At 45.2% G+C, this 26,598-nt stretch overlaps 1 protein-coding gene across 3 annotated transcripts in view; it reads right to left on the bottom strand.

Moving 5' to 3' along the window:
* The window catches only part of EFR3B (EFR3 homolog B), an 82,888-nt gene extending 72,774 nt beyond the window's left edge, over window positions 1-10,114 (bottom strand). For all 3 annotated transcript variants that reach the window (XM_086700138.1, XM_086700139.1, XM_086700140.1), the window contains exon 1: window positions 9,938-10,114. In XM_086700138.1, coding sequence (XP_086556264.1) covers window positions 9,938-10,022 — 85 coding nt within the window. In that variant the 5' untranslated portion in view covers window positions 10,023-10,114. The remainder of the gene's footprint in view (window positions 1-9,937) is intronic.
* Between the last annotated feature and the right edge of the window lie 16,484 nt (window positions 10,115-26,598).

The following is a 26,598-nucleotide window of genomic DNA, read 5'->3' as shown; positions in this document are numbered from 1 at the left end:
CTAAAAAGAAAGTTGGGACACAGAGCAAAGTCTTTCCCACTAAGCATGAGATGAAGCGTAGAGCTCTGCCAAGTTAAGAATCTAAGACTCCTGCTTCCCGGGTGCTTGAATGTATCTGGGTTCTGTACGGTGATGACAAAGTCAGCATTTGAACCCAGAAGCCCTAATTCTCAGATGTATAGTCAGACCACAAGAGGTGCATTAGGGCACTGAGCTTAAAAGTCCTAGATGTAAAGCTACAACGAAACTGTGCCAAATCTACTAAAATGTTCAGTTTGGAATTCTTCCTTATAGTGAAATTTGCTGTTTGGCATAAGGCACATTAGTTGCCACCAGGTACAAAGGCAGTGTTTGATCTCCCACGAAGCTCTATGAGGGCCTGCTTAGGAGACAATGGAGAGAAATGACTTCCACCAGCTGCATGAGCTTGAGCAAATTGTTGGACTTCTGAATCTCTGTATCAGCTCAACCCCAGGAAAATGGCATCCACCACCAAAGGGCTATTCTGAGTTGAGGTAATGAATAGAATGACATGGAATAATCATGGCTAAATGTCAGTAATGCACAAGAACTTAGCATAGTGTAAGACTTAGCTAAAGGTTCCGCGTCTATCCTCTTTGTGGTCTAAGAGATTTTCTCATCTTTCTGGTGCTAGAATGAGAGGGACATGGTCATGGACCATGACCAGTGTGACATGGATGGTCCAATCCATGGATGGTCCTCTAGGAGACAGGAAAATGCTCAATATAATCAGTGTTACCGCTGTTGCATCTTGGGGGACCAATCTGGCAGGTGGATTTCAGAGACAGATGTCTAGCTCACAATAAGGAAGCAGTTCTCTGGTTGTACACTGTTTGTATCAGACCCTTCCATCTAAGGCATTTAACAAATACAGTCTAAACATGACATTTCCATCCTTGTATGCAGGGATGGTCACTGTTTCTGGAGAAGTAGTGGACATGCCCTAGAAGCATCCATTAGAATTGCTTGGGTGGGGATAATATCACCTTTAATGGGCATAATGTCCAATAATGTAAATACATGCACCTAGACATTATCTCATTTGACCCCCCCTAAATTTACCCTCACTGCATCAGGCAGACTGATTATCCCTATTTTACATGGGAGGAAATGGGCTCAGAGAGAGGGGAACTGTCCAGGGTCCTATGGCTAGAAAGTGGCCCTGTGAGACTGGGGCCACTGTCCTCTCACACACACAGCTCAGTCCTAACCCACCCCTCAGAGGCAGTGATTACTGCATCCAGATTGGCTGGTCCTGAAGATACAGGGAAGGAGGGTTTTTGTTTTTTTAATGTTTATTCATTTTTGAGACACAGAGAGACACAGAGTGTGAGCAGCGGAGGGGCAGAGACAGAGGGAGACACAGAATCTGAAGCAGGCTCCAGGCTCTGAGCTGTAAGCACAGAGCCTGCTATCGAGCTTGAACCCATTTAGTATGGGATCATAATCTGAGCTGAAGTCAGATGCGTAACCGACTGAGCCATCCAGGTGCCCCAGGAGTTTTAATTCCCAGCTAAACTGTCAGAGAAGCAGAAGGTACTCCTGCTAAAGAAGGTCCCCAGTCTCTGTTCTCTAGACCACACCACTGTGTGACTCAGTGGTGGTTGTGAGAGCCCCACTCCACTCCTCTACCTGCCCCTCTCTCTGAGATGAGTGCCCAGGCCTCCTTGATTCTCATGCCATCACTGGCTCCTGTATCCACCTTCTGCCCTCACCAATCTGTTCTCCTGGTTCCTATCTTACTTACTTATCCACACCTAGGGCTTTCCTGGGGCCCTTTCTCTCCCACAAAGCAAAACAATGATAAAGGAGGTGAGAAGGGTGCCCAGAGGCAGAGGATCAGACCCAGAAGTGAGAGCTCTCAACATCTGTGTTGATTGGCCTGGGACCAAAGACAAGGCACACCTCCTCAGGGGTTCATCTGTGTCTTCTGCACTCCCCAGCACTGCTCTGCACTCACATGGGTGAGTCTGTGAGGTAGAGTGAGCTCTGCAAAGGAAAGGCCTGTATTCTCTGAAACATTCAGAATATTATGGAGACAGCACTGTGTCAGGGAGGGGGAGTCCACACTCTGCCTAGGTTGAAATCCCAGCCTCATCACATGACTGTGTAGCCATGGGCAGGTTACTAAAGCTCTCAATGCCTTCATGTTCTCATTTCTAAAATGAAAATAATAATCCCTGACCCATAGAGTTTGGGGAAGATTAAATCAGTTAATACATAAATAGTGCTTAGACTACTGCTTGGTACACAGTAGTGCCCAATGAATGGGAACTGAAGTAATAGTAATTGTATTGCTATTCAAAACACATTTAAGGCTGAAACATGTAGAGGGTCAAAAGTTACAAAGAGGTAAATAAAAAAGATGACACTTAACCTAGGATTCATTCATTCAGTGAGGTTTCTGAGTGTTTTACTCTGTACCAGGCAGTGACTTATGCCCTAAAAAGGCAGGAGGGAAAGAGAGAAGTGAGTTCCTTGCTTTCATGGGGCTGATGGTCTAGGGGGGCACAGACAAGAGAAATACTAGATGGTGATAAACAGCTGTGCAGGGAGTTAAGCTAAGGATCGTGAACGAGAGTGACCAGACGGCTTCTCTAGCTGGAAAGACAAGAATGGCTTCTCCAGGGAGAAAACCCTTAGAAGACTCACATTCATCCATGGAAGGAGAACTCATATCTGCAGCCGTGAAGTGGGTCAAGAACCTCAGCGAGTCTTGGCTTGTGTCAAACCAGGAAGGAAGTCGAGGACAGAGCCGGGAGCAATTTCAAGGTGAGGAACCAGAATCATAAACTTGTATTTGGACCGGTCCTAATACTCTCCAAACTGGTATAGAGCAGATTAAGGGAACTATATTTGCAACAGAAAAATCTAATTTAGACCAATATTTATGAAACATCTCTTCTTTTAGCAGGAACTCAGGGAGGATTTTCTCTCACATCTCAGCATTTCAAAAAGCTGGTTTTGGCCTAGACAATTGAACAACAATAAAAATACCTACAGATGCTATGAGTCTTACAAATGACTTTTCCCCTCTATTTTGGCCTACAGGAATCTCAGAACTGAATTTCCTGTAGGAAACTCAAAACTGAATTTACAACAGGGCCTGTTGGTATGTGTTTTTTTATTTCCTGAAATAACTTGATACTTGGCGCTACTTTTTTCTGTGTAATTCTTAGATTTTCTTTGCTTTGATCTCTTTATTTATTGTAGGATAGGTGTATCTATATGTGTGTATGTATGTGTATAAATTATATGTTCCAAATCATCTTTAGAACAAGTTAAATTATAATAACTTTATAGCCCTAAGTGATTTAGCACCTATTTCAAAATAAACTATTTTCTATGTGTGCTTACATAACCCACATTTTATGAAGCATGGGAATGCTTTTTTTTTTTAAGTTTCAATTCCCAGGGCCCCTGGGCGGGGGGGGGGGGGGGGGGGCTCTGTTGGTTAAGTGTCCAACTCTTGGTTTAAGTTCAGGTTGTGATCTCACGGTTTCATGAGTTTGAGCCCCACATTGATCTCTGTGCTGGCAGCACGGAGCCTGCTTGGGATTCTTTCTTTCTCTCTCTCTCTCTCTCTCTCTCTGCCCACCCCCACTTGTGCTGTCTCTCTCTCAAAATATGTAAATAAACTTTAACAAAAATAAAAGTTTCAATTCCCTTATCCCCCTACCCCCCGCCCCTAGTCCTACTGCCTTTATTTTATTTTATTTATTTTTTTTTTTAAGGGGCCAACATTTCCATTGAAAATGCACAATTGTAACTGGTCCAAAGTTTTCTCACTCCTTTGGCTACCACCTGTGGTTGCAACAACTACCTCTGTTCCTTTTCATTTTCACCTCATCTCCCTGTCCATTCTGTGCAGTGACCCCAGCTTTATTTCCCTAAAAGATCAATTGAGCAAATCAGCCTTTTGGCAGTTTAAAATCTTCAACAGCTCCCATCGCCCAGAGGGATAAGTGAAAAGCCCTTATCCTGACAAAATCTCGAGTCATTCTCCACCTAACCTCATTAGTACCTGCCCCGAGTTCTCTCTGGATAAGTTTGCTCTCTCCCCACCCCAGTGCACTTTCTCACATTGGGGCCTCTACCTGGCACACCCTTACCCTCTGCTCCACCAGCCCTCGGACTCCCTCTGAAGTCCTCCCAAAAGGCTCCACCTCGCAGTGCTCTCTTCCACCTTGAGATTCTGCTGACTGAACATCTAACGAGTAACTCCATTCTACCTGCAACACTGAATCTACCTTTGTATCATTCACAATTTTGCATGTTTTACCACTTGGTTACCTACTGAAATTGCAATTTTCTTGATGGAAAAAACTTCTATATGTTTCTGTATCCCCCTTGATGCTCTATGGAATATCATATGTAGCTGACACTGCACAAATACTTGACAAATTATACCTATTTCCCTTCAAAACACAAAGCATAAAGCAAATGACAGGCAAGTAGTTAATATCCTCAATAAATCAAGCACTCGCTTATGAAAGTTCACCAAAACGCAAATGGTTAAAAAACACAGCAGGTGTTTAACTTCACTAGAAATAAAGAATACAAGTTAAAATGATACAACTTTTCCATCAAATTGGCAAAGATTAGGGGTAAAAAAAATTTTCAATATTTAATATTTTTGAGAGTACAGGAAGATAGGTCCTCTCAAGAATGCTAGTGGGATTATAACTGATACAATTTGAAAACAATTTGACAATATGTAACAAATATTTTAAATGTTTATATATCTTGATCAACCCATTTGGAGGGCAATAGCCTAGGGAAATATCCCAAAATTCAGAGAAAGCTTTGGGTACCAGCTACCTTTCCCAGGCTTATAACACTGTAAGTACAACCTAAATGTGCAATAAGGAAATCACACTTGCACTCAGTGGACAGTTACACCGACATTAAAAATGGTGGCCATTAACTTGGAGCGGCAGGGATGTTTATATTCTAATGTTAAGTAGAAAAAAATACAATATAAAAATATGTAAAATGAATAATTCCAACCACATAAACAAATGCATGAAGGAAATATATCAAAACAGTAAAAGCAATTATACTTGTTTATAGTTTACTGTGTTTTCCAGATTTTCTAGAAAGATTGGATGACTACCAGGAAAAACAAGAAGCTTTTCAAATTAGATTTTCTTTCTTTTTTTTTTTTAAATATATATAAGGAACAGGTCTCACAAGCACTAACATTAAGCTTATGGGACATATATATTTGTTTCCCTGCAACCTTTTTATTAAGAAACAGGAGAGAGAATTGAGGGAAAGGAAGGGAAAAGTAGGGGCAGCTCTCTTATCCTGATTAATCTCTGAAGTGAGGTGGGTGGCCGTTGTCATCATCGTAGAGCCAGGAAACAGATTCAGGAAGGCTCAGGTCCTAGGTCGCCTGAAGGGCAGAGTCAGAGTTCAGACCCAGGCTATGAGGCTCTCGGGTGCTCCCTCACCATCATGCCCAGGGTAACACAGCCAGGACGGGGCAAGAAACCTCAAGGAATGGGCAAAAGCAGGTGAGTACAAACTCTTAGTGGTAATTTATGTAATAGTAATTTTTTAAAGGTTGGTTTTAGTGTGTAGGATTGTGGACAGTCTTTTCCCTCCTCCTTTTTCTGGACTGTCTATAAGGTAATATTAACTTTCTACTTTTATACATGTGCAAAAAAACTGCTTTTGGATTCGCTGAACAGTGAGCTGCAAGAGAGATCCTGTTCTCCTGAGGGGACTAGAGGAGTGGGGGCGGGCACGAGGGGAGGCGGGCCACACAGCTCCCGTCCCAAGCCAAACGCGACACCACAGGGCTGCAGGAACCTCAAGATTTGGGGGAGGAGGTTGCACATGCGTGTGCAGATGTGTGTGTGTGCGCGCGTGTGCGTGTGTGTGTGTGTGTGTGTTGTGGGAGTTGCCTACCACACGGAGCAGCAGGAACTACGGAGCTTTTCTGCAGCAGTGAGCCTTGCACCTCCGGGGGACTCAGCTCCACCCTGCAGCCTCTCCACACCACCCACATAGGTGCCACATGTGTGTGCTCTGTAAGGCATCTTCACAGAAAGTTGTGCACCGTTGCTCACTTCCCTACAGTCAGCGTTCTCAATCACAAAGCCTGAAGAAGGGCAGATGTCGAGGATGAGGCAGCACCTAGAGGATGGGAGGTGAGCTGTTGGAACAGCTTCTGCTCTGGCGGGATCGGGCTGTCGGGACTGGTTCTGGGGACATCCCGTCCAATTGCTCTCCACGGCCCACTGCCCTCGTAGCATTTCTCAGAGAGCTCTGTCTCCCCTCAGTGGGTAAGTGGGACACTCCTGGACAGGACCGCCATGGCTCCAATCCCAAAAGAGACAAATAGGGAAACTGACACAGAGAAACACTACGGGGAACCCATTTTTTCAGAGAATTTGCCTACACCCTTTCTACCTCAGTACAAAGTGCTTTTATTTTTCCAGATTCCTTATCAATCTGTGCTCATGGAGATACACAAGACTGTGGGAAGTCACCTGTGTCCCTTAGGAGAGCCATTTCCAGAAAGCAACTGGGCTTTAGGAATGAGTGAGTGGCGAGAAGGCAGCTGAGGTTGAGTTTGGTGAAGGGAAAGCAGAAGGGGCTTGAATGGCTAGCGAGGGAAGATGGCCTGTGTGGGTTAAGCCGGGATGGGAGGAGATGCAAACAGCCATCGTCAGGGGTTGGCAGTGAGGAAGAGAGAAGCGTAAAGGGCCAAGAGGACCTGGAGGGGAGAGGCTCTCGAGCAACCGGTCTTGTGAGCGCAGAACCTCTTGACGCACCGTGACATCCATTGCCCAGCTTTGAGGCTCACCACAGACCTGGGAGACATTCTACCACTTTATACGGAGATGTAATTCTGAGAGATGGCCCCACTTGTCTGCAGTTACACAGCCATGAACTGGCTCTTAGACTGAGAAAGTCTGACCCTAGTTCTAGGAGTCTTTCTGTCCCAGACGGCACTGTATCCTACAGCCAAGACAAGGGGCCCTTATTCTCCCACAGACACAAGGAAGGGGATGGAAGAGGCTGACGACACAGGAAGACTGAGTTGCTGGGGTCCAAGGTAAGGTGAGGAGGGGAGAAGAGGAGAGGGGAGGGAGATCTGCTCAGGATCGCCAAGCAGCTGAGAGGTGGCAACAGGAATCAGGTTTTTTTTTTATTTTTATTTTTTTTAAAATTTTTTTTTTCAATGTTTATTTATTTTTGGGACAGAGAGAGACAGAGCATGAACGGGCGAGGGGCAGAGAGAGAGGGAGACACAGAATCGGAAACAGGCTCCAGGCTCCGAGCCATCAGCCCAGAGCCCGATGCGGGGCTCGAACTCACGGACCGCGAGATCGTGACCTGGCTGAAGTCGGACGCTTAACCGACTGCGCCACCCAGGCGCCCCAACAGGAATCAGGTTTTACGAATTCATAGCGGATCAAGTCATCAAGGTGAGTGGTCAAGAGACACCTTTATCCAAAGCTTAGGTGACTTTTGGCCACACACAGGGGACTCGCGGCCCATTAGCCAATAAAATTCCTGGTGGCATTTTCCTAGTAAGCATTTACCCAAGGCATGGGGGGTGCACTGAACGGTTTTCATTTTCCCCCATTCCACCTAACTGTGTCACCTTGGACAAATCACTTGGAAAATACGGGAAGATAAGAACCAACTACAAGAATTCTGTGACTCTCTGCCTTTCCAACCTCCCTGTCCCCTCCTTTTTGCATCACGCTCTTGACTTCTGGAGAGAGAATGATTGTAAGTATCACATGGACCCTTTCTTTTCACAAAAACCGAGACAGGACTAAAATCCAGGCCAACGAGCCCTCCCCTTGGAGAGTGGGCTCCCTTTTACACCTTCCAAGACAAGGCTTTGCGCTAAGCAAGACTCAGGAATAATCTCCCAACCAGCATTGCCGTGATTTTCCCTTGCTGCAGGCAACTGCACAGAGGATCCCTTCCTTCCAATCTTTCTATGAATGATTTAGGAGGAAGTACCATCTCTGTTTGCATCTGGAGGAATAAAAACATAACAGAGAAATGAAAATCTGTGGTGCGTCCAAAAATAACATCCAGATATGTTGGCCTCCCAGTTCACCTTTCTGTACCAACCAACTCTCCCTTGATCTGCTTCATACAACAGAGGCAGGGTGGGACCCCCAAGGTCCAGACATCTGGGATCAGTTTTCAAAACTGTCTCAGGCTAAATGCAGGGAGGTGGCCCAGCAGAACCAGGGTTCCTAATTCTTACCCATTCTGATGGGCCTGACTTATCCTAACTCCTTCCCCACTGCAGGTGCCCTGCAGTCGATCACATGCTTTTGTCAAGTGATCTGCAGCTTCCGGCTGCATGGTCTGCAGGGAAGAATAGGGAGGGAAACAGAAAGAAAGAAACTATACCTTTATTCTGGGAGCCTCACAACCTCCTAGCTTATAAAACAACCATCTTGTTACTTTCCTGCAGAGTCCCCATTGGCCAGCAGAACACACTCTCGGGTCGAGCTCCCTCCCTTTGGTGCATCCAAGAGAAATAACACTTGCGGAGAGGATCTGCTGATGTGTCAGCCTGGTTCAGAAATGCAGGTGTGGGACCAACGGGGCAGGAAAGGACACTCATGACAAGGCTGAATGTCTCTCTCTCTCTCTCTAAATAGGCCCACCAGTCGCTGAGCCTTTGTACCATGCTCAGCGTCCTCCTCTGCCTCCATCAAACTTTGTGACTCACAGTCTGTGTGCAGAGAGAGGCAGCTGAGCCGGTCTCCGTGGTGGGTTAAATGGGGAACTTGCTCTTCTCACAACACTCACCCCTCAGGTGCCACCTGAGCCGGTGCCCAGCCTGGCAGAGGGGATGGTGGGGATGGGAGATGAGCACAGCTCCAGATCTTTCTCTGGCCCTAAATAGCTGCCAGAACCTGAGTTCTGGTGGCTGATGGACTTATGTCCATTGGGATCACATCTCTCTCTCCCTCCCCCCCCACACACACACGCACACACACGTACACACATACACACACCGCAGCTCAGAGCGTCTGGAGGCTTTGCAACGCAGTTGATTTCTAAACTGCTCTGGGTTTCCAGTGTTCCATTCATTACAGGTGCAATGGGAGACCCAAAGCGCTTTCTTTTCTTCATCCACACTGCCTCCAAACCAGAGAAATGCCGGGCAAATTTTGAAGCAGAACAGTGCATCAGGAGGGTCTGGCTAACTGTTGCATGTCACCTGAGGGGATGGCTGGGGAAAGGAGGCAGAGAGGTCGGGGCAGCCAGAAGGTGGCCAACGACCCAGAGCTGCGCTGCACCCTCAGCAGCGTCTCCTCCCCTCACCACTGCGGAGGGCACAGCTGGAAGTTAGGGAACCTGGGACCCACGGGCGGCAGGAACAGGCAGAGGCCACGTCCACCCAGGGGCGGCGACACGAGGCTCCCAGAACTGGCTGGTGCCCCAGCCCTCTGCACCGGCGCCGCCCCCCAAATCCTCAGAGGCGAGCGTAAGGCAGCGAGCTCTCACCGCAATTCCAGACCGGCTTCCCGCATAAAACTCCCCAGCACAACACCCTTTTGTTAATTCTGCAAATGCTGTCACACGATCACCTCCACCAACGCTCTCTGCCAGCTCGGCTCCAAGGGAGACCCGCTTTCCCCAGGACGCAGCCGCTCGGGATCACCCCAGCCCCCAGCCCCCTGACGGACCACCGCCCACCCGCCCCACGCAGCAAACGACCGGCCCGAAGGACTTCCGAGGACCCCAGGGTCCCCGGGCTTAAGCATCTTTGTCCTCTCAGCGCACCCGCGCGCGCGCACAGAGAGACAGAAAGAGCGCAGCCGGGCACCGAGACCGCGTCCCCTGGCCTCGCCGGGCCCCGCAGGAGGACAATGGTCCGCGCCCTGCAAGTTTGCGAGCCCGGAGGCAGAGCCCTCCTTACCGTACATCTCTGCGGGGCGAGCGCCTCCTGGGAGGCCGCGTCGCCGAGTCGCCTGCAGCCAGTGCCGGCGGCGCCTGCCTTTCATTCACAGCCGGGGCGGCGGATGGCGGCCGCCGGCGGAGGCCGGGGCGGGGCGGGAGCCGGAGCGAGGGTGGAACGCGGGAGGGCCGGGGCCCGGAGCCGAGCGCCCATTCAGCCGCCGGCCTCCGCTCGGGTTGCTGGGCAGGGCCGCGCCGGGAGGGGAGGAGGCTATGCTAATGAACGTCCCTCCCCCTCGGCTCGGCCACTGCCAGGCCGCCCCGACCCCCGCCCCGCCCCGCCCCTGGCAAATTCCCGCCCACCGCCTGCAGCGGCCGGGGCAGCCCAGCCAGAAACCAGAGCCCCCAGACGCGCCTTTCCCAGCCTGTCGCCCCCAGGTCCAGGGCGGCGCGTTTTCTAGATGCGGCGTTCCTGGGGGAGTCACCCACTCAAATTCCCCGTTCGTGTCGGAATGCGCAGGACGACAACAGACATCACCCCTAACCAATGGGCCCCGAGGGTCAGCAGGGGCGCCCGAAGCTGCAGGTGCAACCCTCCCCCAGATTTGTCCAGGATGCGTAGGCTAAGCCAGGGGGCGCAAGGAAGAGGAATTGAGGAATAACTCTCCTCTCTTCCTTGGCTCCCTTAGCGAAGCCCCATTCCCGAACTAAGAACTCCTCCTTCCAGCCAATCTCTGGCTGGGTGCTTGCTACCAAAGAGCTTCCTTCCTGGGCCTGGGACGCGGGAAGCGCACCCTACCCCACCGCACCCCCTAGTTGCTGCAGGAAGCCCGCTTGCTTGTAAACCTCTCCCGGATTATACGTGTAAATCATACGATTTGCATGCAGGATCCTTCACCTGTGCCCCAGGCCTACTTCACCCTCTGTGACCGCGTGAGAAACAGACCCGAGGCAGAACGCTCACGCCCCACACCCTAATAACTTCTGGCCCAGCCCAGGGCTTCCTAAAGGTTTCTCCAACCAGCCTCCTCTGCGTCTCACACATTCACCTGGCCTTTCAAGTACCCTATTCCTTAGTTTCTCCTCTTGCCCCAAGCTTGAGGTTTTTTGTCCCACAAGGAGAAGTGAGAGAGGTAACAACCTGAGGTGGTTAATTTGTGTGTGCTTTTTCCTAGATTCTGAGCTGTGTGTCTGCAGGCCAGTCATCTACCCTCTCTGAATCTCAGCTTCCCGCAGGACTATTGGGAAGTTTATATAAAAACCTACATGAAAGTATACCGTGGGAACTCACAGTTCTTTTCTTTCTTTCTTTCCTCACCCAGGGCAGAAACAGAACTGGAAGGATAATCCTGGTTGCTGGACTCTTGGAACAGGGCTCTCTCTGTGTACCCCAAACCCATGTTTCCTATTTCTGCCTTCATCATCCCCTGCTACTCCCTTGCTGTTTCCAGGTTTTGTCCCCCCCCCCCCCAGGAAATCCCGGGAGGGTTCTCAGATCTCACATTTAGTCTAGACCCCCAGATGACTCACAAAGAAGCTCTGTCTGTAGTCTCCAGTTTTAGGATGGTGGCTTTGAGATCTGCTGACAGGGAAGGGAGAATTTGGAGTCAAGCTTGGTCTGGACACGGGGAGATACTCCCAGTCCACAATTCTGTTCAACACAAAAGAGACTCATTAACCACTGGTGTCTGCAGCACAGTGGGAAATACACTGTCTTCATGGAGTGAAATGTCTGGCAGGTGTTACCCCCATGAGGAAGTTGCGGGGTGGGGGTAGGACACAGTCTTCTGGCTCACGGTGTAAACACAAGAGCAAAATCCAAGGGTCCCAATATCCAGAATGGTGTGCCCATGAAAAAAACATCAAGCAGATATCAACTATTTAGGTGAACTGCGGTGAGGACGAAAAGTCAGAGTTGGGATTTCTAGCCTAACTAGGCTTTTCCTGATTCTGCAGAAACTCAAAACATGGTGGCAAGTATGGCAGGAAGGAAAGTGGAGAAGAAATAACACTTACTTGCGTGCGCACTAGGTGCCAGGTTCTGGGTCAGGCGCTTTGCACAGGTAATCTCAGCTAAGGCTCTCGGCAACCTTGCAAGGTCAATAGTGTTACTCCCATTTTACAGCTGGGAAGCTAAAGCCCAGAAACGTGAGAGGACTGTAGTGAATATCAAGCAGGGATTCAAGCCCAGGACACTCTGCCCAGGATGCATTTTCTTCCCACCACACACTGATGCCTTGTAGTCCACACTCATGTACACAGAACAACTGCATTTTATTTATTCATTTTTTTTAACATTTATTTTTAGTTTTGAGAGAGAGAAAGAGTGCAAGTGGGGGAGGGGCAGAGACAGAGGGGGACAGAGGCTCTGAGGTGGGCTTTGTGCTGACAGTAGAGAGCCTCGATGTGGGGCTCGAACTCATGAACCATGAGATCGTGATCTGATCCAAAGTCGGATGCTTAACCGACTGAGCCACTCAGGTGCTCCAAAACAATTGCATATTAAACTGGGTAGTTCTAGGGGCGCCTGGGTGGCGCAGTCGGTTAAGCGTCCGACTTCAGCCAGGTCACGATCTCGCGCTCCGTGAGTTCGAGCCCCGCGTCGGGCTCTGGGCTGATGGCTCAGAGCCTGGAGCCTGTTTCCGATTCTGTGTCTCCCTCTCTCTCTGCCCCTCCCCCGTTCATGCTCTGTCTCTCTCTGTCCCAAAAATAAATAAACGTTGAAAAAAAAAAAATTAAAAAAAAAAAAATAAAATAAAATAAACTGGGTAGTTCTTCCTAAAAGTCCAAAGGCCATGCCCCCTTCCTTTCCTTTTACCTACATATTGGCTCCCCTTCCTCATCTGTATTTCACTCCCCTATTACCTGGATTTGGAAGGCAGAGTTTCCATATGAACCAGAGGCTGAATTTCCCCGTGTTACAGAGAAAGGGGGGCTCAGAAGTGGGAGGTAATCCACAACTGTTGCGTAAAAACCAGGAGCCTCACTCACATCTGGGGCCTCAGCATCACAGCATGCCACCAGGCCCGTCCTTCAGTCCAGGAGCCTGGCTTGCGGTGCTCCACCCTCACACAGCTGCCCCAGCTGCACTGTGTCTGCCCGGAAGCCTCTAATCACCCCATCGGCCAAACAGCTACAGCAGCTTTTGCTCTGGGCACCAGCCTTAAGCAGCCAACAGCTTTATAGGGCCTTCCAGAAGGAAGGAAAAGGGAAGAAGATGACAGCACCAGGGGATTCAGCTTCAGAGGGAAAAAAAAATTATGAGGCCTAGAGAAGGGTCCAGGGAGAAACAGAGGGGAGAATGTGCCCCTAAGATTGTCACGTAGCTGATTAGCTGTGAAGCCTGAAATAGAACTCAGGATTCCTGACTCCAGGCCTGGTGACTTGAACCCCTGGCACTTCTCCCTTGAAGCAGGTACTTTGACCTACTTCTCAGAAGCCGCAGGGAAAGAATAGCCTATAAAAACAATACCTAAGTATAGGAGCAGGTGGGTATCCAAGGGCTAAAGAATGCCTCTCCACAACACAGGAAACAGCTCACGGGCCGGGTCAGTAGGACGTGCTCTTGGCCAGGTTCCTGGAAGCTGCCTTGGGTGGCTGGAGGGACACAGGGGGACAGAGCTGCCTGCTGCCATGAGATCAGGGCCTGAGCATCTGGGGTGGAGACGACTGCTGCAGACAGATTTCACCTCCACTAAACCAGATTTTGCCAGAGAGTGAGTGAAGTTTGTGATATTGATTACTAACATGTCAAGGCTTAAAAGTACTAAGCAAATTCTCCTGACCCGCCCTCTTTGCTGCCTTTGGTTCCCCTATGTTCACCCTCCAGAGCACAGTCAGGTTCCTTTCATTAGCTGCTATTGCCTGTGGTCCCTGGAGAAGAGACTCCTTTCCTATGAGAAGTTCAAACCCATATCCATTTGCTTCTAGTAAACAGCTCAGACATTACCATGCCCTTTGCCCCGCACTCTTCCGTCCTTTTGTTCTGTCCTTGCTCCCAACTGTCAGGAGCCACTGGTTCCCCACCCATCATTTCCCATCTCCAGCCTGCCTGATGCTTGCTTCCACTGGGACACACTGAAGGACTTGAAGACCCATGGCATCATTTTCATCCATTGATCAGCATGGCTTAGAAGAGAGAAGAGAACATGGGAAGTGGCTCGCTAGTCAGACAGTTGATTTCTGAAGGTCAGATCTGGCTTTCCAGACCTTGGCTAAGGAGACCTGCGTTGCACCATAGCCAGAAGGAACAGGTTTGCCCAGAGTCTGGCTAACCTGGCCAGAGCATGGTTTAAATGAAATTGGAGAAGGGGGAAAAACACCTTCAGAAAATTACAAACCTGACCACTAAGGAAGAATACAGAAAGGACCTGTGAAATACTGAACTCTAAGATCTGAAAAGTGGCACCAGCAGAGGAAGAGCCCTAGGACTTCAATGGGGCCAGATGCCAAATCTCTAAGGAAGTTACCCTGTCCTGCCTGAGCCAAACCCAGGCTCTCCAGCCTTGTCTATTCATGGCCTCGCATTGGCTTTGGAAAACCACTCCCTCCTTTTCTCCCGAAAGACGCTCAACCCTTGGCAGCCCTATAGTTAGGAATCCTTGGCCAGGCCCATTTCCCTGTCCACCATAATTGAATTGGGGTGGGGGGGGGGGGTGGTGAGTCCATTTCAGCTGTAGCATATCACAGCTATTCCTGGATGACTTAGAATAGCCACCAAAGCACTCTCAAAGATTTCTTTCATGAGCATTTTCTGGACTGCTTTGGGGACATAGAAAGAGGACATTAGATAAATGTCCTCTGATATTTCTACCTTCCAGTGTCTTTGAACTACTTCCTCAACATTACACTACATTGTATCTCGGCCTTATTTAGCACTGTTCTCTACTGTGACTAGATTTTAGAAAGCCCACCAAGAAAATATGTGGAAACATTTCCAGCTACTCAAATTAGTATGTTAAATTCAAATTTCTAGAAAATACATCCATGTCTATAAATTCAGTCTGGATCTAAAATTTTGTTTTTCTTTGTTAAAAAATCTATTCCCATGTGTGTTTTCCCCATAATCATATAAATTAACAAAACTTGGTGTATATGTGTGTGTGTGTGTGTGTGTGCAACTTGTCACAGTGTGCGCTAATCATTAACTCATAGGCTGTCCTTTCTAATTGGCCCCCCTGGGCATGCTGATACCTAATTCTAGTTTTATGTTTGGAGATAATGAGGAGTGAAGGGGGTAGAGTAGGAAAGGATAATTGGCTTCTCTTTGCAAGATATATCTTCATGTAAAGCAATAATAACCTCATTAGACATAGGAGCAGATCCTGTCTGGGCTGGTGGAGGCTCAGTGAGGTTTAGGGGAATAGGGTTTTCTCAGTTCTTCAAACTTTTGCATATATTCTGTTTCTAGTGTTTGAGGTACAACACTTTCCTGATCAATGCTTTAACTTTGACGTCAGAGACCTAGTGAGGCTGTGAATTCAGCTGACTTTGTAATTTGGCAACTCATGGAGTTTAGCTTTCAGTTACCTCTGTCCTTTGTCTTTTTCAGTCTTAGAAAATTTGTATTACAATCTGAGAACTTAAGGATTTGAGCTTGTAACCTGTTTTCTTTTAGGCAAACTACATCCAAAAGAAGAAGTGATACCATTCCACACTGATTTCATTCTTTTTGACTTTCCTGTAGTTTGGCAGGAGCAAATAGTTGCTTTTAATGAACAGTGATCAGAGGCATTATTTATCTTTTAACTTTTTTTCAATCATTGTATGCCATGGACATATCACCCCTGTATATGAATGATATTTGCTGCTCTTGGTCTTAAGTAACCAGAGAGTGAGTGAAGTTTATGATATTGATTACTGACATGTCAAGGCTTAAAAGTACTGACACCAGCAGAGGAAGAGCCCTAGGACTTCAATGGGGCCACATGCCCCATTGTCTTAGAAGAGAGAAGGTCAGGTAGCAGATTCTCTCTTCCACCCATTTCCCCCAAGGTTCTGTTGCCAGCAACCATTTCCCAGCACCAGTTTCTCTATACTAGTCAAGGTTCTTGGTCCAGACAACATAAACTAACTATGGCTACCTTAGGCAGGAAAGAAATTCACTAGAATAGTATAGGAAGCCCAAGATCAAAACCCAGCCAGGAACCAAGAGTGATTGGGTATCCAAATACCATCAAGATCATGCCACCAAAATAAGGCCACCATCACTGACACCACTACCATTGGCTACTTGCTGTTGCTACTTTTGGTGTCACTGACAAATGATGCCCATTCCTCTGCATCCGTTCTTTCAACTCCTTCACCACTGCACAAAGAACTCCCACCTTCTGTATCTTCACAGTACTCCATCGATATTCAAAATCCTGTATAGTAGCAGCTGATTCACTGATTGTAGATCACATGCTAATATCTTTAGTAGAGAACATGGAGACCTGTTTCCCTTGGTTTCCATAGTGGAAGGTGGAGCCTTGTCTCCTACATATCTTGGATCCCCTCACATAGGAAGAGTTTGGATACCAGGTGGTTTCATTCCACTCCCCTCAGAAAAAGTCTACCATGGTCTTTAAACTGAAAACATTTAGAACAAACAGCAACAAGACAATTAAAGCCTAAGGTAGGTGATGTAATTTATTAGAATTAATTATTTTAACAAACAAAACCTCCACGTCTAGATAAATTACTTTCTAAGATCCTAAGAAGTCTTGGAGAAAGGATTGCAAAGTAACTATCAATAAACCTTAAAAATTCATGAGAAACTAGAGAGGAATTGAAATTGGGTTGACCTTGTATGAAGGAAAATTGTGGGTTCTGCTAATTACCAGCTTGGTGTTAAATGTTGATAATTAATAGAATCACTTGGTTAAACAGGGTTGCTTGTTGTGAATACCTAGAAAATAATTAAATGAACACTTGGAACCAATACGAATTTATCAAGGACCAGTCATAGTAACCATCTTTATTTCCTTTTTGAATCAATTTGTTAATCAATTAGTTAATTGGTTTTTGACTATTGATAGGCAAAATGAGAATGTCACAGGTACTGCATGTTAAAACGTGTAAAAAAGGAAAAAAACATGTTAAAAAACATGTAAAAAAGTTAAAAACACCATTCTTTGCTTTTACTATAAAAAGAAACCATGGTTATTATAGAAAAGGTAGATAGAATTTTCTAGTGAAATGAACTCCAACCGTTATCCCTGCTTCAACTAAAAACAAACAAACAAACCAACCTTAGAATTACATTAAGGGAATAAGAAAGAGAAGAACCCACAAGGATAAAAAGATTAGGAGAGGAGATAACAGGACCATTGATGACAACACATTTTTGGAAGATGGAAAATAAGTGAATGCATGGAACTCACTTGGCAGGACGAAGAAAGGGGAAAGCAAGTGCCTACAAAGAAGATGCCAATGAGAACAAGGCAATTTGGACAGCAGAGCTCCAGGAATTCTCAGGAATCAAGGGCACTAAGAACCAGATGTAAAGAGTGGAGCTGAAAACAGGAGAATTGGATACCATTCCTGTCCATCTACATTTCTGATCATATTTTAGTGAGTTGTTTTAAATATGAACTGAAAGCCAAAGATAATCAGACATTTAAGAAAAGCATCTAAGATGAAAGATAGAGAACAAAACATAAAACAAACAGTAGAAGAAGACTTGCAGAAAATAGAGACAATGCAGGTAATCGAAGAAAACTGCATTAGCATCACCAGCAAGGGAAGGGAAGATATTACATCCGTGAAAGGCGACTTGTATCTTACACTGTATTTGTTGTATTTTACACTGTATTTGGAGAGCCTTGTCCGTTTGCTGTACAGGGCAAGAGGTAGCCAAGTGGCTAGACCTCCCATTAACACAGACACTCTGTTTTTGCTTGTTTGTTTGTTTGTTTGTTTGTTTCAACATCCATTCATCCCTGGGACAGAGAGAGACAGAGCATGAACGGGGGAGGGGCAGAGAGAGAGGGAGACACAGAATCGGAAACAGGCTCCAGGCTCTGAGCCATCAGCCCAGAGCCTGACGCGGGGGCTCGAACTCACGGACCGCGAGATCGTGACCTGGCTGAAGTCGGACGCCCAACCGACTGCGCCACCCAGGCGCCCCTGTTTGTTTGTTTTATATATTGGAAATTTTAAAATGGTTTAACAAGATTTTAAAGCGCTCTAGAGTTAGAGTTTTTAAATTAATTTTTAAATTTATTTGTTATTGAAGTATACTTGACATACAATGTTACCTTAGTTTCAGGTGTACAACGTAATGATTCCACAACTTTATACATTATGCTATGCTTCCCACAAGTGTAGCTACCGTCTGTCACCATACATAGAGTTTTTGATTTAAGCAACAGAAATTAACACTAGGTAGCTTAAACAAAAATGCAATTCATTGGAAGGTTATGCATAGTTCATCGAACCAAAGGCATAGGTGAAAAGTTAGAATCAGAAAGGGCAGGAGCCAGGGCAGCTCTGGGCTCCCGGCAGCAAGGATTAATAGCCAGTTGGATGAGGGCATGGCTGCTATGATGCATCACTTCCAAGTTTTTATTTTTAAAGTGCTAGAAGAGAGAGTCCACTTGTCTAGGTTGGGTCAGGGGTACACCCTCTGGCTAGGAAAGCAAAAGTCACTCTATTATTTATTTTTAGTTTCACTAACAATACACCAGTGGGAAAGGGAACTTTCCCCCTTGGAATGTCAGAGTGATATTATTACAAGAGGGAAGGGGCGCCTGGGTGGCGCAGTCGGTTAAGCGTCCGACTTCAGCCAGGTCACGATCTCGCGGTCCGTGAGTTCGAGCCCCGCGTCAGGCTCTGGGCTGATGGCTCAGAGCCTGGAGCCTGTTTCCGATTCTGTGTCTCCCTCTCTCTCTGCCCCTCCCCCGCTCACACTCTGTCTCTCTGTCTCTCAAAAATAAATAAACATTAAAAAATAAATAAATAAAAAAAGAAGAGGGAATAAAAACTAGGGAGCAAACCCAGCAAATTTCTGTAATATCTATGGCTAAAAATAAGTTTGGAAACCATGAATCTGCAGAATTTTAATTTTTTTTGCAATGACAAAGAATAGTCCATTGAAAGTATGTACAAAAATGTATTCAATCAATTACCGTTTATGGGACATTGAGATTGTTTTCTATTTTTTGCTTTTATAAATAGTACCTCAACAAACATCCTTGGACCCCAATTTTTGCAGGCATCTTAATTGAGAAGTGGAATCTAGAATCCTAATGGACAAGATGGATGATTTCTAGGCTGGGTGATTTCATATGAAGAATGCTGCTGGTTCATTGATGTTGAATTGCAGAGACTTTACTAAAGTTATGTGGATTTTTCCCTTGGATTCTTTCTGTTCAACAACTTTATGGATGATTTATATATACCATTTTAAAATGTACTTAAATTTGCAGATGCCATCAATCTAAGAATGATAACAAATATGGTAGAATGTCATCAAACTTCAAAATGATCATTATGAACTGAAATACCATGTCTAAGACAACAAAATTAAAACTCACAAGAACAAATGCAAAAGCTCTGCATTAAAAAAAATCAATTAATTGTTAAGAGACAGGAAGAGTGCGTGCTATTTGGACAGAAATTCACACAAAAAGGTCTGAAGGTTTTATTAATTTCTTTTATTTATTTTTGAAAGAGAGACAGCATGAGCAGGGGAGGGGCAGAGATGAAGGAGACACAGAATCAGAAGCAGGCTCCAGGCTCTGAGCCGTCAGCACAGAGCCTGATGTGGGGCTTGAACTCACGAACTGCAAGATCATGACCTGAGCCAAAGTTGGATGCTTAACCAACTAAACTACCCAGGTGCCCCATAGTAAATGCAAGGTCAATATGGCTCAACAGTATGATTTGGCTACTAAAACCAAAACCAAAACCAGTGTGATCTTACAGTGCATTAAAATAAGTAAAATATCTAAAACTTGGGTGTTGCTAGCCTCCTGCACCTTTTACTCTAGTCAGACTAGAGTGGTTGTGTTTAATTTTGACTGGTTACACTTTTAAAAAGAGATGGTAATGAACTGGAGTGTGTTGAGAGAAAGGCATCTAGTAGCTATAATGATAATTTACTGAGTGCTTATGTGTGCCAAGCACCATGCTAAAAACATTTTTAAAAAACTTATTATGAAGTGGGTATGATTTTACAGATGGGGAAATCGAGTCATGGGATGCTCAATAACTTGCTCAAGGTCACACAATAAGTGAGAAATTGGAGGCTGGAACCCTGGAGTCTAACCCTGGAGGCTGCTGACAGCCACCACACATAGAGGACCCCGCAACATAGCGTGATTTGAAGAACTTCAAGTAGATTGTCTGCCAGGAAACATCTCACTGGCTAGCTGGATCGCACAAATAAGCCAGTTATGCACTTGGCCTTTAAATCCAGAGGTCTAAATATTTTGAAAATTGAAAGTCAGCTAAGAAAAGATTTTGATAAAAGGGAGAATTGTTTAGGGGTGCCAAACAGTGGAATTCATTCATTCAACAACTAGTTGAGTGCTACAATGTACTTGGCAATGAGCTCGGCCTGCTAATATAATGATGAAAAAGATGAATGTTTCTTTGCCCCGGCAGAGTTCACCTTCAATGGAGTGTTGGAAATACGGTTGACCGTTGAACAGCACGGGTTTGAACTGTGTGGATCCACTTATATGCAGACATTTTTCAATAAATACAGTGCAGGGCTGTAAATGTCTTTTCCTTGTGATTTTAATAACATTTTCTTTTCTCTAGCTTTACTTTATTGCATGAATACAGGATAGAATACATCTAACATACGAAACATGTTAATCAAATGTTGATGTTACCAGTAAGGCTTCTGGAAAACGATAAGCCATTTGTAGTTAAGTTTGGGGGAGTCAAAAGTTACATGTGGATTTTCTACTGTGCAGGGGTCAGTGCCCCCAACCCTTGTGTTGTTCACAGGGCAGCTATAATGAAATCAGTGATAGTAACAAGTGTAGTCAGTAAATAAGGAAAGAGGGAGCAATATGGAATCATATGGTAAGAGCCCTTCCCCAGTCTAGAGGGGTAGCAGTTGGGGGGAGGGTGCATTTCCTTGGGAAGTGAAGGCCAGGTTGAAATTTGATGAGTGAGCCTGACTTTGCCTACAGTAGGAGATGGAGAGAAGGAAGAGAGTTTTCTGAGCAAAGTTCAGATAATTCCAGTAAGACATGATGACGGCTTAGGTATGGGCTGTGGGCTGAAGGGTGGATGGATTTTCCAGAGAATGGCACACATACTACTGATCAGTACCTGAGATTTTTTAGGCGCTTCACCGATATTTATCCTTTAATATATAATATATATAATAATTATGTGTTTGTTTTAATATATAAGAAATTTATATATAACTAGCATATCAAACTTGATTTCCCAGATAATATTAGATGAAGCTAGATACTTAAATTTTAAAAAAGAGCGTCAGTGATAAATACTGGGCAAATAATGGTACTCGTGGCATTGTACCCAGAGAGCTGTTTATTGGTGGGGGACAGGGTTGCAAAATTGCTGGTGTGCCATATTGCCCTGGGTCAGCCCTCCCAAGGACAGCCCTGTCCTGCCCTTTCCTTTACCTACCCTGGACCCTTTCTTTACACAGGGTTTGCCCTGAGTCTTATCCTCCTTTGTCTTATTCTTGAAATTTCTCTCTCTGCCCATGTGTGAACGGCTCTCTCTAACCATGTCCTCAATATAGGCATTCCCTGACCTCTGATGGTTCAACTTATAAATTTCCGACTTTCCGATGGTGCAAAAGCAATGTACATTGAGTGGGAATCATACTTCCAATTTTGAATTTGGATCTTTTCCCTGGACTGCGATATGTGGACGACCCTCTCTTGTGAGACTGGGCGGTGGCAGTGAGCACAGCACCCAGTCATGTGATCCAAGGGTAAACAGCCAACACAATGACAACCCATCTGCACCCATACCTTCTGTTCTTCGTTTTCAGTGCAGTCTCCAATAAATTATGTGAGATAGTCAACACTTTATATGTTTATTTATTTTAATGTTTATTTATTTGAGAGAGAGAGAGACAGACAGACAGACAGAGTGTGAGTGGGGAAGTAGCAGAGAGGGAGGGAGACACAGAATCCGAAGCAGGCTCCAGGCTCTGAGCTGTCAGTACAGAGTCCCATGCAGGGCTTGAACCCGCAAACTGTGAGATCATGACCTGAGCCAAAGTGAGACACTCAACTGACCGAGCCACCCAGGTGCCCCAAGATACTCAACACTTTAGTATAAAACAGGCCTTGTGGTAGATGATTTGACTCAACTCTAGGCTAATGGAAGTGTTCTGAGCACATGGAAAGTGGGTGAGGCTGAGCTGCGATGATGTTCTGTAGGTCAAGAGTACGAAATATATTTTTATTTTGTGGTATTTTCAACCTATGAGGGATTTCTCAAGATGTAACCCCACTGTAAGTCGAGGAATATCATACTGGCTTTTGCAGTTCCCTAATTCAGGCTGTTGATATGCCTTTCAGAGCTCTTAATAGGACTTTTTCAAACCAACATATATCCTTTTATCTTAAAGTTTTAGAATAAGCCTTCTTTGAAATACAGTGGTAGACAATTGATATACTCCTCTCCCCCTCTCGCACTCCCATCCGCAAACCATCATGTTCCCCAGCCTCTCCGGCAGCTCGTGGATTCTCACCCCAGGTCATATCATTTACACCTCAGCAGAATCAGAGAGGCGAGCTTAGTTCCAGTGTGATGACCCACCGTGGTCAAAGTGCCCAGAGCCGCGCAGAATGACTGCGTCTGTGAATATGGCTCAGCAGCCATGTGAGCACCTCTCGCTTCATAGCTGCTGTGGCCAAGCGTGCATCCAAACATCACGGCTCCCTGGACACGAGGCGCTGCCACGCAGGTATGATGCACAACAGAGAATAGAGGCAGGCAACACACACGTAGTGTGTTCTGCCCGAAATAGCCATAAAGATCATCTTCTGTGTGGAGCTGGGATCTGTCTCACACCTCTAGCCCCAAGCCAGGGAAGCGTGCAGTGCCTGGTTCAGGCCCAGGATAAGGGAAGGGAGACAGCTGTGTTATCACAGTGACCTGGAGCAAGCACGTCAGAGCCAAAACAAACACACCATCCTCGTTCATTTCCCCCTGGGACCCACAGGCAACTCTGGGAATAATAAATTCTGGTCCCTGACTACATGGTTTAAGGGACAGTCAGAGGTTTGATTCTGAGATATCACAATCATCTGGAACAAATAGTGAAGTGGAAAAAGTAGAGTGCTGATAGTAATGTCCCTGGGGACGGACAGCCCAGCTCTGAGTCACGTTCCACATGGAGGAGGCCATGTTCCTAGGATGTCCCAGACCCCACTTCAACCTTGAGCCAATGCTAGTTTCTCTTCTTGCTCTGAGACCAGAGGATTCAGGTGTTAGGAATCGCAGGGGTGATAAGTAGGTCTCCAAGGGCAAGGGAAATCATTGGAAATGAATCTGTAAGCAACTCCTGTTACAGTTTCTTCTTAACATCTATTCATGCATCAAATTAAATAATGTAACTGAACAAAGTTTAAAAAAGAAAGACCACAGAATGTAAAAACGATTTATGACAAATATAACTTGTGGGAGCTTAGATTCCTAAAATATCTAGATCTAATAACAATTTTTATGGTTAATCTTTAGCTTCTCTGTGGCAACTAGTCAGAGTATAGAAGGATGAGAATAGACAATTTCATAAACAGGAAAATAGAAACTATGGCCTAGACCACCAATAGGAATTAGATAAATACAAATCAAACATCTTAGAGGTTCTATTATACTTGCAAGCCTAGAAAAAATGAAATGAAATAATAAAAGTCAACATCAGTGAGACAAGAATCTAAAAGGAAAAAAACCATTTGCACAATGATGCATTCATAGCACTACTGATGATACTTAAAATAATTTAGAAATGACCCTAAAGATGTCACAATAAAGATAATTGAGTAAACTGTGGCATAATCAATAAAATGGAATATTATATAGCCATTAAAATAATAAGCATGATGGTCATAGAAATGTATATATTTGGAAAGTTGCAGGATTACAGGGAGTGTGTAGGAAACAATGCCAGGTCAATGTACATATTCTATGAGAGTCAGAAGTGATTTCAGAGAGATGCACTTGTTTATGGAATTTCCTTTTTTGTGAAGTGCATAATGACAATTTCTGCATTTATAGACAAATAGCATATAAAAGAGGGGGTATAGAATAATTTCTTATTTTTCCTTGTTTCCCAGGGAAGCCATGAAGACAAATTAAGTGGTTTGAACTTCTTGACTCAAAATATTAAGTGCTTGGGTGTTGAATGGTTCAGGATCTTCCTTGGAAATAGTAAGCAATATCCACCTGTCAACTGTTAGAATGTTTTAAAATTAATTTAATGACATTAGAAAGTGCTCATGATTAGTGATTTTCTTAAAGGTTTTACTTTAAAACAAGAGAGTACAAGTGGGGGAGAGGGGAAAAGGGAGAGAGGGAGAGAATCCCAAGCAGGCTCTACACTCAGTGCAGAACCCGACGTGGGGCTCAATCCCACGACATTAGGATCATGACCTGAGCTGAAATCAAGAGTAGGATGTTCAACCAACTGAGCCACCCAGGTGCCCCAGTGCTGTTTTTTTTTTTTTTAAAGTTCTAGAATGCATCCCCCCTCACATGTCTCTCCCACTCCTCTCTCTCTCTCTCTCTCTCTCTCTCTCTCTCTCTCTCTCACACACACACACACACACACACACACAATCACACACACACAATACATTAAAATTAAACTTTATTATTTAGCATTAGTAAGAAAAGAAGAGAAGAAATCTCCCAAGTACTTATTGTATGTGTCCCCACACCTATCCCTATCCTATTTAATTCATTTCCTTATTCCCTTCAACTGGTTGTCCCCGACTACTCACTCACTATACACACACCCCCTACAAATCCCACCACTGTTATCCAGAAGTGGTTATATGGGTCTACCATTAATGATAGAGTATCATAAACTGAGAAATTCTTTTTTTTCTCCTTGTCCTTTCTCTATCCTGGTATTCCCTGGTATTGCATTGATGATGTAACAGGCCAGCCTTATATCAGAACAAGAAGAAAGCATCCAAGAGTTGTCAAATCATTTGGAAAATATCTTATATGAAAACAGTTGAATCTTTTTATTATACACAGAGATACAAATAAGGATAAAGAAACATTTAAATGTTTCATTTATTTCATTCTTGAGTATACAATATGTTTCATTATAATAAGGATCCAAAATGACCTCCCATGCTTGTAAAATTCTGAAAAAGAAATCTGTCCCATTTGCTCACAGGAAAGTGCCCAAGATATGTTAAGTCTGAAAAAATCAGGGATGCCTGGGTGGTTCAGTCAGTTGAGCATCCAACTCTTGGTTTTGGCTCAGGTCATGAGCCATTTTAGATTTACAGCAAAGTTAAGTGGGAGGTGCAGAGAGTTCCCATAGATTCCCTCCCCCCGCCCTCCACAAAGGCTCAGGTTGTGAGTTCGAGCTCCGCACTGAGCTCTTTGCTAAACAGTGTGGAGCCTGCTTGGGATTCTCTCTCTCTGTTTCTCTCTGCCCCTCCCCTGCTCATTCTCTCTCTCTCTCTCTCAAAATAAATAAAGCTTTTAAATAATCAAAATGAAAATAAATAAAAACTTTAAAAATAAAAAAAATTATGTATACAATTCAGTTAAAAATAAGAATACAAAAATATGTATATAAGAGATCAGCCATGCAACACACGTATATAAACCCACTCCTATCCATTCAGAAAAAAATTAATAGTACTATCAGTGAAATGATGTAATTGTGGGCAATTTAAATATTCTTCTACATAGTTTCCCACATTTTCTGCATTTTCTATCATAAGTGTGTATTAGCTTTGTAACAAAGACAAAATCAGAAGAGCTGTCAATAGAAAGCCATATCCAGGAGTCTGGGAAGGAGTCCTGCTGTGAAGTCAGGGGGCAGATGGGGTCAGGAGCTGGCAGCTATGAAAGCTTTACTTCAGGATCAGTGTTCAGCGAGAACCTCATCTAGTCAAGGGCAGGCTCTCAAAGGAGGGTGGCCAAAAGGGTTGGAGAAATAAATCAAGCCTGAAAGAATGAAATGGCAGGCATGACAAAATTTCACTAATGCTTAGCTCAGATGGCTCTGAGTAACATCAATAAGGAAGGATAAGTACAACTATGCACTTGCAGAAGGTTAAAGGGGACCTCGGAGGATGTCTGGTCCAATCTTCTCCTTGTCAGGAAGAGCCCCAGAAGAGCTACACTCATCCACACATAGCTGCTTAGTGGTAGAGCTGGGATTAGAACCCAGGATCCCGATGCCTAGTCACTGCCCTCCGCCTCCCCGTGGGGTAAGTTAAGTGCTGCTGTTATTGTGGTGCTGCCACTGTTTGCATTATGACAGTACCTCATTAACCCTACTGTAGACTCTGGGTGAGAACGATGTGCCAATGTACGTTCATGGATTGCAATACATGTCCCACTCCTATGGGGAATGTGATGGTGGGGGAGGCTTTGTGGAGGGCAGGGAGAGGAGATCTATGGGAACTGTCTGTACTTTCCACTTAACTTTGCTGTAAACCTAAAATAGCTCTTAAAAAAAGTAAAATCTGTTTTAAAACTTAAAAAAAAAAAAAAAAAAAAGAC

Source organism: Puma concolor, chromosome A3 (genome assembly GCF_028749965.1).
Source record: "Puma concolor isolate L17-30 chromosome A3, mPumCon1.1.hap2, whole genome shotgun sequence".
Lineage (NCBI taxonomy): Eukaryota > Metazoa > Chordata > Mammalia > Carnivora > Felidae > Puma > Puma concolor.
The sequence above is the reverse complement of the archived record's forward strand: the minus strand, read 5'-3'. Positions and strand labels throughout refer to the sequence as shown.